General features: G+C 41.4%; 1 protein-coding gene across 1 annotated transcript in view; it reads left to right on the plus strand.

Moving 5' to 3' along the window:
* Positions 1 to 2,749: 2,749 nt before the first annotated feature.
* Positions 2,750 to 13,944, plus strand: part of LOC115163353 (TLC domain-containing protein 2-like) — a 33,451-nt gene continuing 22,256 nt past the window's right edge. Inside the window, exons 1-3 of the mRNA XM_029715150.1 lie at positions 2,750 to 3,375; positions 3,769 to 3,851; positions 12,504 to 12,586. Of these exons, the coding sequence (XP_029571010.1) occupies positions 3,197 to 3,375; positions 3,769 to 3,851; positions 12,504 to 12,586 (345 nt within the window). The 5' untranslated portion in view covers positions 2,750 to 3,196. The remainder of the gene's footprint in view (positions 3,376 to 3,768; positions 3,852 to 12,503; positions 12,587 to 13,944) is intronic.

Here is a 13,944-nt window from a genome sequence, read left to right on the forward strand (position 1 = left end):
TACAAAGAGAGGTCCATAAAGAAATGGTTTGTCGAGATCGGTGTGGAAGAACTTGACTGGCCTGCACAGAGCCCTGACCTCAACCCCATCGAACACTTAATTGGAATGCCGACTGCGAGCAAGGCCTAATCGCCCAACATCAGTGCACGACCTCAATAATGCCCAAAGATAACGTTATAAGCAGCCAGCTAGCTTCATCTGGCTAGTGAGGCTCAACCGGACTAGGTTATGTGTTGTGAAGCTAGCCACAATAAGGATTAGGCACAATAGTGGAATTTGCGGTTTGCCTTCAAAATAAAAGTACCTCTTTGAAAGTGATGCAGAAGGTTACAATTGGTGGAATTATGCTATGTTTAGACTAGATAATGTTAAACAAGCAATGAAATGGGTTACCAGTCTACTTGGTGACACCCACAGAACAAACCTGTGAAGAGTTTACGCAAATATTAGTGTTGTAGCTCTTATCGCGGGACAGTGACTGTAACTGTGTGAAAGCTCCTCCCCAGTCAGCCTATTGTGTGTATTGACATTCATATTGCACTGCACAGCTTTACCTAAGGATTGGGGATCAATTAAATGGGGTATCAGTCTACTCAATACCCAAGATATTTTTTCCCAACGTCCTCCTCAGAGTTATCAGACTCCAAAACATCCACGCAGTATTGTTTTTCAACAGCATTGGTTTCTCAAATGACTGCCCCGCCTGGATCACCAACTACTTCTCAGATAGAGTTCAGTGTGTCAAATCGGAGGGCCTGTTTCCGGACCTCTGGCAGTCTCTATGGTGGTGCTACAGGGTTCAATTCTCGGGCCGACTCTCTTCTCTGTATACATCGATGATGTCGCTCTTGCTGCTGGTGATTCTCTGATCCACTTCTATGCAGATGACACCATTCTGTATACATCTGGCCCTTCTTTGGACACTGTGTTAACAAACCTCCAGACGAGCTTCAATGCCATACAACTCTCCTTCCATGGCCTCCAACTGCTCTTAAATGCAAGTAAAACTAAATGCATGCTATTCAACCGATCGCTGCCCGCACCTGCCCACCCGTCCAGCATCACTACTCTGGACGGTTCTGACTTAGAATATGTGGACAACTACAAATACCTAGGTGTCTGGTTAGACTGTAAACTCTCCTTCCAGACTCAAATCAAGCATCTCCAATCCAAAATTAAATCTAGAATTGGCTTCCTATTTCGCAACAAAGCATCTGGTGGTGGTTTACTTTGTTGCTGGTCAACAAAGCAAATTGGATGCAGTCTATCACAGTGCCATCCGTTTTGTCACCAAAACCCCATATACTACCCACCACTGCGACCTGTATGCTCTCGTTGGCTGGCCCTCGCTTCATACTCACCGCCAAACTCACTGGCTCCAGGTCATCTACAAGTCTCTGCTAGGTAAAGCCCCGCCTTATCTCAGCCCACTGGTCACCATAGCAGCACCCACCCGTAGCACGCGCTCCAGCAGGTATATCTCACTGGTCACCCCCAAAGCCAATTCTTCCTTTGGCCACCTTTCCTTCCAGTTCTCTGCTGCCAATGACTGGAACGAACTGCAAAAATCACTGAAGCTGGAGACTCATATCTCCCTCACTAGCTTTAAGCACCAGCTGTCAGAGCAGCTCACAGATCACTGCACCTGTACATAACCAATCTGTAAACAGCCCATCTATCTACCTACCTCATCCCCATACGGTATTTATTTATTTATCTTGCTCCTTTGCACCCCAGTATCTCTACTTGCACATTCATTTAATGCACATCTACCATTCCAGTGTTTAATTGCTATATTGTAATTACTTCGCCACCATGGCCTATTTATTGCCTTACCTCCCTTATCCTACCTCATTTGCACACACTGTATATAGACTTTTTCTACTGTATTATTGACTGTATGTTTGTTTATTCCATGTGTAACTCTGTGTTGTTGTATGTGTCAAACTGCTTTGCTTTATCTTGACCAGGTCGCAGTTGTAAATGAGAACCTGTTCTCAACTAGCCTACCTGGTTAAATAAAGGTAAATTAAAAACATAAGTATGCCCCTAATGCAATTCTAAAGTCTAATACATCCAGTGTGATTTCAACAGCTTTTTGTCAAATGAACAAATTGTCTTTTGTTGATTTTATATATCAACATTTCAACGTCGTTTAGCATAATCTATTCAATTATGGCATAATTATATTTGTATTCATTTGCATCACTGTCAATGACATACTTTTATTTTGAAGGCTAACCGCAAAGTCCACTATTGTGGCTAGCTTCACATAGATGGGTCCGACCACCATTAATCAAATAAGAACTGTTTTATAAGTGAGGGTTATTTTAGATGATGACACCTAGCTCTATAGTTAGCTAGCTAACTATAGCTACTGAAACAGATAATGTCGTTTTGCTGTGTTTTTGGGGAAGAACATTGTTTACATCCATGAGCTAGCTAGCTTTCTTTTATGACCAGCACTGTATGTGCGCGAGACAATTTTATCTGCATGGTATGGAACGCCGTTTGGGTCTTTGCGTGTCAAAAAAGATAACACTATTTGACGTGTCAAATAACACTATTTGACGTGTCCTGGCCCACAGAAAAAAACTACGTGCGTCTATGTTGTCTGGTACATTTCATGAAACTACTATTCCCATAACCCTTTATGAATGAACGGAGGCGGGGTGATACATTCATGACGTATACTTTAATTATTCTAGCTGCGCCCCTTTATAGTAGGGCGGGGATTGTCTGTGTTTGGTAACTCCACAGCACAAGTTACACAAGCAAGGATAATTTTATAATAGGAGCATTTCACAACTTTTTCATCAGTTCGCACGCTCAGCACATGCGTCCGAGAAAGCAATTATGTCTTCTCCTTTGGCTGGTACTACAATAAAAATGGTCAACCTGAAATCATAGGATAGAATAGATCATCATTGACGTCCACGCCTCACCTTCCATTAATGAGACAAAACAATAAATTGCCTACATTTGAGTCGACTGACATCAGGAGTCGGAAGAACATTTATCGCTTTGGGCTGAATAACACGGAACTCCAAAGTAAAGTCAGTATGTTTGCTTTGACAGTGTAAATATCAATCGCGAGCAGAGCGAGCGCCTCGATCTTGGACAACTACAGCGCGCGAATTTTCTAACGTAGAATTCTTCAAGTGGAGTAGGACACAGAAAGGAGTTTGTCGTCGCCATGGAGTTGAATTCAGTGCTTTTGACTGCGGGTGGCTCTATTGGATTTTTTAAACTTGTCAACTGTGGTGTCAGTAAACTCCCTATTCCTGAGACTGCTTGCAGAAATGCCTGGAAATGGAGAAATATCTGCACATCTTTCACCCACAGTCTGCTAACTGGGATATGGGCTGTACTATGGTGAGTCGTTTTCCACTGCCTTGATGCTTGACATGCAAAGATCAATTGTTTTCAATTAGCTTTTTCATTACAGGGTAGTAACTGATAATAGGGTTTATAATACATTTTTACAATTTAAAGGTAAAAATGTTGATTTTTGTAGGGTAAGGTAACATAATGTGGACAATGTTTTGTTCTGGACTGAATTGTGAAATGTTAAATCAATTAACCTATGGTCATATAGAATGCTTCAGAATCAATTTTATCTAGCCTACACCTTTTTCACTATGCTAATTCTCTCCAACTTTCTCTCCCAATAATACAAAAAACGATTTCATTGCTTTGAATAATATATCCATTTTAATTGCTTTCTGGTTATTCTCTCAACTGAATGTGTCTGTTTTTCCCCTGCAGCTTTTTCGTACACCCACAGATGGCCGAAGATTTGATAGGAACCCATTCTGTGTTCTCGCACACGTTGGTTTCTGTATCAATTGGTGAGTGAGTGTGTGGATGGGCAGAGGGAAATTGAAGCTGTGTGTGAGCTGTCCACACATAGCAGCAGGAAGTAACGGTGCTGGAGGTACTGCAGAACCCCTGATCAATCAAAATAATTTTGCAGAAATCAGGATATAAAAATAATTTCCCCCAAAATTACACCAGTCTAAACAGATATAAGTACAATTATTCCAAATACTACACCAGAGAGCATAATTTAGCTACAGAGGATCAATGGCTTCTAAAAAATAGCAGTGGATTAAGTTTTATCACAAGCACTTACAGTTGGGAAGGTTGCAATTTGGCCAATACACTCGCCAAATATAGAACAGTTTGTTCCGTTGTGGCCAACGCGGACTGTGAAGAGACACACACGCATACTCATACACACGCTAGCACACACACACACATTTCAATATTGTTATATGGTGGTATTATACATTTTGTGTGGTAATGATGTTATATGATGTACTTTTATTACATTTTTTTTTGTTTAGTTGTGTGATGTGTCTGGACCCCAGGAAGAGTAAGGCAGCAGCTAATGGGAAATCATAATAAATACAAATAGATATAATCCATAGAAGGATTTTGGAACCTCTAACTCTGGCACTTTGACTGTTAAACTCATGGGTACACTAGCAATGGCTGCCAGTCCAGACTTGAATGGGAACTGCCATCTATGGATTATATTTCTGTGGTTGGCTGTCATTTTGCCTTTCACAAATTTCAAAATACAATCACGAGAAAAACGTAGGTCTACCATTTGGAAAGAAAATGCCTACTGCTGAAAAGAGAAGACTAATCTGTCTGTAGACACTAACACATTTGTTTCTCAACTTTTGAGCGATTCTGAGCGAACAGCACTGCTTTTCAAAGTATCTTAACTTGAGATATTGGCATGAGCACATCGGCCATCACCGGTGAGTATCCTATGCTATCTATCTTCATCATGGAGTCAGTGTTACTGGAAAATGTATTTTGTAGCTATACTCAACTGAAGAAAAATATAAACGTAACATGTAAAGTGTTGGTCCTATGTTTAATGAGCTGAATTAATTTTTTCCATATGCACAAAAAGCTTATTTCTCAAATTTTGTGCACAAGTTTGTTTACATCCCTATTAGTGAGCATTTCTCCTTTGCCAATATAATCCATCCACCTGACGGGAGGCATATCAAAATGCTGATTAAACAGCATGATCATTACACAGGTGCACCTTGTGCTGGGGACAATTATAAGGTCACATAAAAATGTGTAGTTTTGACACAGCACAATGCCACAGATGTCTCAAGTTTTGAGGGAGTATGCAATTGGCATGCTGACTGCAGGAATGTCGGCCAGAGCATTTGCCAGAGAATTGAATGTTAATTTCTACCATAAGCTGCCTCCATTATCATGGGAAATCTATAGATCAGGGCCTAATAAATTATTTCAATTGACTGAATTCCTTTATATGAATTGTAACTCAGTAAAATCTTTGAAGTGTGTGTGTGTGTGTGTGTGTGTGTGAGAAGATATCTCAGGGTTTCCATTAGGAAAATTAGGCGGCGGACAAGTGACTAGGAAGATTTTAATGTATCGGACATTTGAGTAATTTACCGGTCATTCATATGCATTGGGTGCATAACCTTTAAGGTGTCTACCCACACAGCCAGCGTCATCATTAAATGAGGGATATTGGCCAAATGAGACACATTTACATGTCCTTAAAAAAAGCCTATAACAAATTTTGAAAAACACTATTCCTTGTGTTTTGATGTGTAGCATATGCAAAACTTTATAGCCTATTGGTTTATACTTTCGTAAAACAACAATTATCCTCCTCACGGTTCAGCTGTCAGAGATTTGAGCACTAAATGCATCAGGGCAAGGCATGCGTAGGCCTGTAGGCTTAGGCGTCCACTGTGATATTAATATGGAAAAAATATAAATGAAGAGAAGCTTACATGCTGACTAGACTGGGCATGCGTCTGGGTCCGAAATCGCGCTCATGTTGATTTTGTCCATCCAGACACGATCAGGACACGCAGGTTTAAATATAAAATCGTGACCTTATTACCGCCACACCGGCGGTCACGAGTCATGACGGCAGTAAAATTCCATGTGACCATTTAGTCACCATAATTAGGCTTTTCCAAGCTCTGATGCTGCTGATGGTCATTAGGAGCCTACCAAACTTGCTAACTGCCTTGTACTCAGCACTCTATTGTCCCTCTAATCACTCTAACATCAATGCAAATGTATTTGAAAATCTAACCAAACACTTCATGAAAGCCCATAAGTTCATGTTGCCAACATTTCTATAGGCTATGCAACTGCGTGAGAAAACAGAGTTTTGATTAAACTCTATTAAAAAGAGGAGGATCCCATCAGCTTTCTATAGGCTAGGCCTACTATATTTATTTCTCAACTTTCCTACTATTAAGCACATTGCTTCTCTTTACAACAGGAGTATAGCCTACCTGGCTGGCATGAAAATGAACCACATGAAAATATTCCTCCATTCGCTATTTAAGTGCATAGATGACATTTATTTTTTCCCGGGTGCCCCTGTTTTGGTACAGGTGCATGATAATGGTCCATTCTAAACAAATTTCACACATATATTCTTTAGTATATGTAAAGACAAGATTAAATCAAGAATAGTGTGATGGGTGACAATATTAGCCTATCACTTGTGAATTCTATATTATCACTTGTGAATGATGCCCAGCTTAAGGCAAACATCGCTTGATATTTGTTGTTGACGTTCTCAAATCATAGTCGCACACCTCATGTAGCCTGGCCTACAGTATATGTTTTGATAAGGTTTGCATCACAACTAAAGTGGCCAAATAACTTCTTAATAAAGTCCATTAATCTGCTTTACATGGGTGTAGAGCCTAACTGGCATACATTAGATTCTTTATATTTTAGATTCTTCTACCCTTTGCCTTGATGACAGCTTTGAACACTCTTGGCATTCTCTCAACCAGCTTCACCTGGAATGCTTTTCCAACAGTCTTGAAGGAGTTCCTACATATGCTGAGCACTTGTTGGCTGTTTTTTCTTCACTCTGTTGGTCAACTTATCACAAACCATCTCAATTGGGTTGAGGTCGGGTGATTGTGAAGGCCTGGTCATCTGATGCAGTACTCCATCACTCTCCTTCTTGGTCATATAGCCCTTACACAGCCTGGAGGTGTGTTGGGTCATTGTCCTGTTGAAAAACAAATTTATAGTCCCACGGAGATCATCCGTTCACCTAAATCTACATTTTTGCATATAGGAGTATCTGTTTTTGTTAACCTATTGTATTCTTCATACTATAAAATAATGTAAAATAATGCAATGGAATTCTAAGCAAATCTTGTCTGCTAAATGAAATAATATAGCACATAGCCAGATCAGGGAATAACATAAGGACAATTCAGAGTATGCTATTCTGTTCTTTTGAAATAGACTACATTTTCTTCATGTCATGTTCTTTAGACCTGTCTAAAATAAATAATTGATTTATTGTGATGGCGTAGGCTATATTACATGGATTTATTAGACTTAAAATGAAGATGTTCCAAATTTCTGCATCAGTGGCTTGTAGGCTATACATGGAAGCCAGGGGATGCTAAATGTGTTTGTTAATTAGCTGTCAATTACCATGAGACCGGCAATTATTTGCTTGACATTCACCGGCTGGCAAAATTTCATGACCGCCACATTTCTACTCTGAACCAACTATATTAATTTTGGGATGGGTCGAAACACATGAACAATTTATGGAGATTTAGCTAGCTAGCTTGCTGTTGCTAGCTAATTTGTCCTGGGATATAAACATTGGGTTGTTATTTTACTAGAAATGCACAGTCCTTTTTTTCTGGATCTTTGTAGAATTTTGACCCATTTTGAGTCACCCAAAATCGTGTGTTCTCTACTCCAACAATTAATCCACAGATAAAAGGGGAAATCTAAATCTCTCCTTAATTTTTCTTCTTAATCTGTGGACTTTATATATACCCAAGTGGGTATATGCTCCTAAAATATATGCTCCTAAAAACCAATGAAGAGATTGGAGAGGTGGGACTGGTTTACCAGACGCTTGAGCAGTTTGGATGAAATTATCGAATAACGTGTTTGTAAATGTATTTTGCAACGCTCGCGCACGCAACGTGTTAGCCCTAGCCCCAGAGAGCAAGGAGAGAGGAATGCCGGCGGCATCCTATGACCAACATGCAATTCTTTATCCTTGTCAGATAGGCTACTGCGTCTGCTATACAAATATAGGCATACAGAAGAAGGCTAATTTGTTATTTTTCAATCAGAATATGTTTTCTGAAGATAAGCATTATATTGTTAGATTATAGGAGTAACTCTGGTAGGCATAAAACATTCTTCCTTACCTCAAGTTCAACTGTCGTTGTCAGTTGGAGTGCCAGTGCACACTGCCTGCGGTATAATAGGCTAATAGCCACGCCACATGCCAAACCTTCACAACAGTTTCTAAACTTTATTAGGGTAATATCAAAAGTAAGTCAAGCCATTGTTTATAGGGAAAATACAAGCAGGATATTGTTACATTTTAGTCATTTTGCAGATGCTCTTATCCAGAGCGACTTACAGGAGCAATTAGGGTTAAGGGCCTTGCTGTCATGATCGTCATAATAACATTCGGACCAAAGCGCAGCGTGATATGGGTTCCACATGTTTATTGAATGAAACGCACAAAAAAACAATAAAGAACGAACGAAACGTGAAGCAAATGAAGTGCTCACAGGCAACTACACATAAACAAGATCCCACAAAACACAGTGGGGAAATGGCTGCCTAAATATGATCCCCCAATCAAAGACAACAAAAAAACAGCTGTCTCTGATTGGGAACCATACCAGGCCAACATAGAAATAAACAACCTAGATTACCCACCCTAGTCACACCCCGACGTAACCAACATAGAGAATAAAAAGGCTCTCTATGGTCAGGGCGTGACACTTGCTCAAGTGCACACACACAGATTTTTCACCTCGTCGGCTTGGGGATTCTAACCATCAATCTTTCGCTTACTGGCCCAATGCTCTGAACCACTAAACTAAAGAACGAGAAGCATATATAAATATATTATAACAAAACATACAATCTACTTGCAGTGAAGCCGCTCAATATTTACATTACATTCAGTCATCTAACAGACTCCGATTCAGAGCGATCCACAGAAGCAACCAGGGTCAACGCCTTGTCACTTCCTGTTGAACGCAGAACGAGGAAGAGCTCAGTTTTGTTTGTTTGGAAAGTTTGTTGTTTGAAAGAGTATTGGAAAGTTCTTGGTAGCTAGCTAGGTTCTTAGTTTGGATCCCGCGATGCAGTTGGCATCAGTTGCTGGGACTGCTTGTCTCTTTCCAGGGATCCTGCCGACCAAGGACGGGTCTGAGATGGCGCCGACAGAGATGGTCGCCACGCTTCAGGTCCTTAGGAAACTATGCAATTATTAGTTTTTTTTAATGTATTCTTTTTTTACATTGTTAGCCCATTAAATCTCAAGTGTTATTACATACAGCCGGGAAGAACTATTGGATATAAAAGCGATGTCAACTTACCAACATTACGACCAGGAATACATCTTTCCTGAAGCGGATCCTTTGTTCGGACCTCCACCCTGGACATGGGATCTTATCCCAGAGGCTGACCCAAAACAACGCGGCCGCCGCAGGAGAGGCGGACGGAGCGGCCTACTAGTCAGACCCAGAAGGCAAGCACACCATCCACCGCTTCCGAGCATATTACTCGCCAATGTCAAATCTCTAGATGACAAGGTGGACGAAATTAGGGCACGAGTTGCCTTCCAGAGAGACATAAGAGATTGTAACATTCTCTGTTTCACAGAAACATGGCTCACTAGGGATATGTTGTCAGAGTCGGTACAGCAACCCGGTTTCTTCATGCATCGCGCCGACAGAAACAAACATCTCTCTGGTAAGAAGGGCGGGGTATGCCTTATGATTAACGACTCATGGTGTAATCACAACAACATACAGGAACTCAAGTCCTTTTGTTCACCTGACCTAGAATTCCTGACAATCAAATGCCGACTGTATTATCTTCCAAGAGAATTCTCTTAGATTATAGTCACAGCCGTGTATATCCCCCCCAAGCAGATACCTCGTCGGCCCTGAAAGAACTTCACTGGACTCTTTGTAAACTGGAAACCATACATCCTGAGGCTGCATTTATTGTAGCTGGGGATTTTAACAAAGCTAACCTGAGAACAAGTCTTCCTAAATTGTATCATATTGAATGCGCGACACAAGTTGGTTGTAATCTCGATCATTGCTACTCTAACTTCCGCGATGCATACAAAGCCCTCTGCCCTCTGTACAGCCCCTATAAATAAAAATTCCTCTTGACTTCATGCTCTCTAATTGTCTCGTGTATTGAGCTAATTTTACACTCTATAAGCTGTTAATTTATTGGATCTGTGCCTGGCTAACAAGGGCTCCCTTGGAATTCCAAGGATTGTTAGCATTCTCCCAGAGAATCCACCCACCCTTGAATGCTGCCTGTCAGTGTTGTTAGGAATTCTAGAATCAATGGGGAGCATTATGATGCTTCGTCCCAGGCACTGCTCCGGACCTACCCCTGTAGGTTGCGTGACCCTAGAATGGGCCGTAGCGCCTGAGAAGAAGGCTGTTGATGTATACTGCAGCAGCCTGCCCGGGTCAAATGCCATCTATAACAGAGAAGTAACAGAGAAGGGAGTCTGGGTGAGGAGGGATGGTGGATGGTGCTTCCTCTGAGCCCTGCCTACAACAATGTGGCGTGACAGTGACACTGAGCCTATAGTATGGTCGTCACTATCAGGCCACAATGCAAAGCTAGAAAGACAAAGTATTTTCACTATAGGCAATTTTGACATGGCAGCTTGGCCACATAGTAGAAACCTACTGTATGTTCGGAGGCTATATTTGAAATGTTTTGTTTGTTTTTCGCTCTGATTGACCAAACAAACACTAGTCTGGGCCTCTGTCTGTGGGCTGACTTGATTATGTCAGGCCAAGGCAAAGGTGTTGACATTTTGGAAAGCATAACATTGCAGTAGGCACCCTCCCAGGCTGACCAAAGGTAAAGCAGTGTTACACACCAAACATGACACTATCATGAAGTGCCACTCTCCTATTGGGTGTGTCGTTAAGTTCATTTTAAGAATATTTTTGTTTCGAGAAACTGTGATCTGTCACACAGATTTTCTGATGTAGACTCATCTCAACCAAACATCCAGGGTTTGGCTGTCAGCCAGTGTATAGACAAGTTGTGTTTGATCACCATGTCGTTGGACAGTCACTGCCCAAAACTCACAGAACGGGAGAGATTGGCTCCAGTCACCAGCCGTTTGAGATAACATGTATGCTGCTGTTGAATTTAAACACTACAAACAAATGTTTACATTTTCAGCCACGTGTGGTGGTACAGAAAGGTGTGAGAGAGACTGGGGCAGAAGGACAGTGGCAGGGGGTGAGACGGGGACAGAGAGACCGAACCAATGATTCCTTATGAAACACAGTCAGTGTCATAATGATAAGAGAGCCTGTTGGAAGGCCAACGGGCAGACAGTTGGTCACATGCCACCATGGTTCAGTAACGTGAGAGCTTGAACTAGGTTGACGGTCTTCACTGGTTGTAAAATGGCTTTTCTTTATACACGTTTAGGAATGATAAGAGATGAATGGATGACACTTTTAAAATCTAATATGGATCCTATTCAGTCAAAATCAATTCCCAATGCACAGTAAGAATTATTTTTGGGATTCAATTTGGACAATTTGGTTAAGTTGTCACGGCTGTCGAAAGGAGTAGAGGACCAAAGTGCAGTGTGTGTGTAGTTCCACATTTTATTTAATCTGGGAAACCTTGCAATGCATAAATAAACTGAATCGACAAAACAACAAACCGTGACGCAGAGGAGAAACAAACACTACTCAAAAATAATCACCCACAAAACCCAGGAAGAAAAACCCCTACTTAAGTATGATCTCCAATTAGAGACAACGAAGACCAGCTGCCTCTAATTGGAGATCATCCCAAACAAACCAACATAGAAATACAAAAACTAGAACCTAAGAACATAGAAATATAACACATAGAATAAACCCCCCTGTCACGCCCTGACCTACTCTACCATAGAAAATAACAGCTTACCATGGTCAGGACGTGAAGTAAACATCCGTTGTTTCTTCAGCATGTGTTTGTCATATAGCAGCTGAGGATGCTCTAAAGGTATACGTCTTATCACAATATTTACAGAAGCCGTTTGGTGTTGAATGTCAAATAGAACATGCAGTAGGAACACAGACTAGGGTTAATTCTAGTCTGCCCTAGAGGAGGACCCCCTGCGCTACATACACACACCCGACTATCTTTAACGCTTCATTATTTTTCCACCATTCTGAAAAGCTGTCTCCATGGTTACGCCCATAGCAGGGGACTGATCTAAATAGCGCTCTTTAACTGACATCTTGGTTACCATCCTTGGTGTCGTCATGGAAGCGACTGGCAAGAAGGGTCCCCACTAAATATACTTGATATGCCAAACGCTCCTCCACTGAAAAAGCCTTTGTTCTATCAATCTCCATTGCTTTGTTTTGGTTCTAAGCTAGAATATGCCTTTTCCTTGTTTTGTTCAACAGGCTACTTCATCTATGACTTCCTTGATATGGTGCTCAACCAGAAGATGATCCAGTCATGGGAGCTCCTATTCCATCACACAGTGGTAAGTGGCCCTGGTAGCATCTACAAGGTTTGAGGTACACGTTATGTACAACCACAGATCTAGGATCAGGTTACCTGACCTCACTCACCATAACCTTGATAAATAAATCTGTCTCAACCTCATTATCTAGCTAAAACACCCACCAGAGAATACTGAAGCAGTGAAAGCATCACACAGTGCACACACAAAACCCCCACAGTCGTTGGCCCCTGTTAGCATACAGCAGAGCTCAAATCACATTTTATTGGTTGCTTGCACAGTTTTGCAGATGTTATAAGCATTTTGCTGCACCTGCAATGTCTCTAGTTATAACAATGCAGTAAGATCTAGCAATACAATAACAATACACACATAATCCCCCCCAAAAATAAATAAAGAACAAGAAAATGAAGACCTTACTGTTAACCTTTTCCAGCCATCCTTCCTCATCAGGCTGCTAACCTGCCTAACATCCCCCTTGAGGAAGTCAACCCCCAGGCACGGAAGTGTAACAGAGGTCTTTGGGTAACCACGCTTGCACAATGAGTACATTTGCCGAAGACCTGATTAGTTGCATTGGCAACCTAAGTGAATGCCTAGACTTCAGCTTAGCGGGCTAATGTACTCTACTGTCCCTTAGAAAGTCTGGGTTTTAACCCCATTGGTCACACTAGCTAGGAACTACCCCTCATTATCGTTCTCTTTCCCATCAAGGCTAGACAGCTCCAGTACTACGTAATATGCCTCAAATGAGAGCACCTGGTGAAGAGTCATTGTTCATCATTGTCCTTTTGAGAAAAAATGTCATTGTTCACCAGTGTTATTGAGAAAGACCTGATAGTGTTGTTCTCATTCCCTTGAGAATGGGTTTCTCGTCTTTGTAGAATGCTGCTTGAGGCTTTGCATCAGGGTAAGAAGTTGCCTGCTGGCAACAGATCTAGGATCAGTTTGCCCTCCCCCATCCTAACTTTAACCATTGGGGGGTAAAATGCTAAACTGACCATGGCATACGCCAAGGCTCTTCTGCCTGACCCATTTTCATGGCAATACTGAGCTTTTGAAGAACTTTTTATTTTGAGGACCGGTTTGTGATGTTGATGTACATTTTTAGATGGGTGGTTAGAGGATTTGTGTAGATTTGAATTTGTAGAATTTTGTCGAGTCTGTCCCTGTCTGCTTGTCTAATAGAGTTATTATACTTATATAACTAATGTTTGTGTATAGGCGCCTGATGTGAATCCAATGTGGGCACATCCCTATTTATATGTGTGAGCCTCTATAAGTGTGTGTTTCTCTATATCTCTCGCACACATGCTGGTGAGTAGTACAGTATTCACACTCAGCCTCTCGTGTATGTATGACTCACAGCTGGCTGTTCC

The sequence above is a fragment of the Salmo trutta genome, chromosome 26 (genome assembly GCF_901001165.1).
Source record: "Salmo trutta chromosome 26, fSalTru1.1, whole genome shotgun sequence".
Taxonomy (NCBI): domain Eukaryota; kingdom Metazoa; phylum Chordata; class Actinopteri; order Salmoniformes; family Salmonidae; genus Salmo; species Salmo trutta.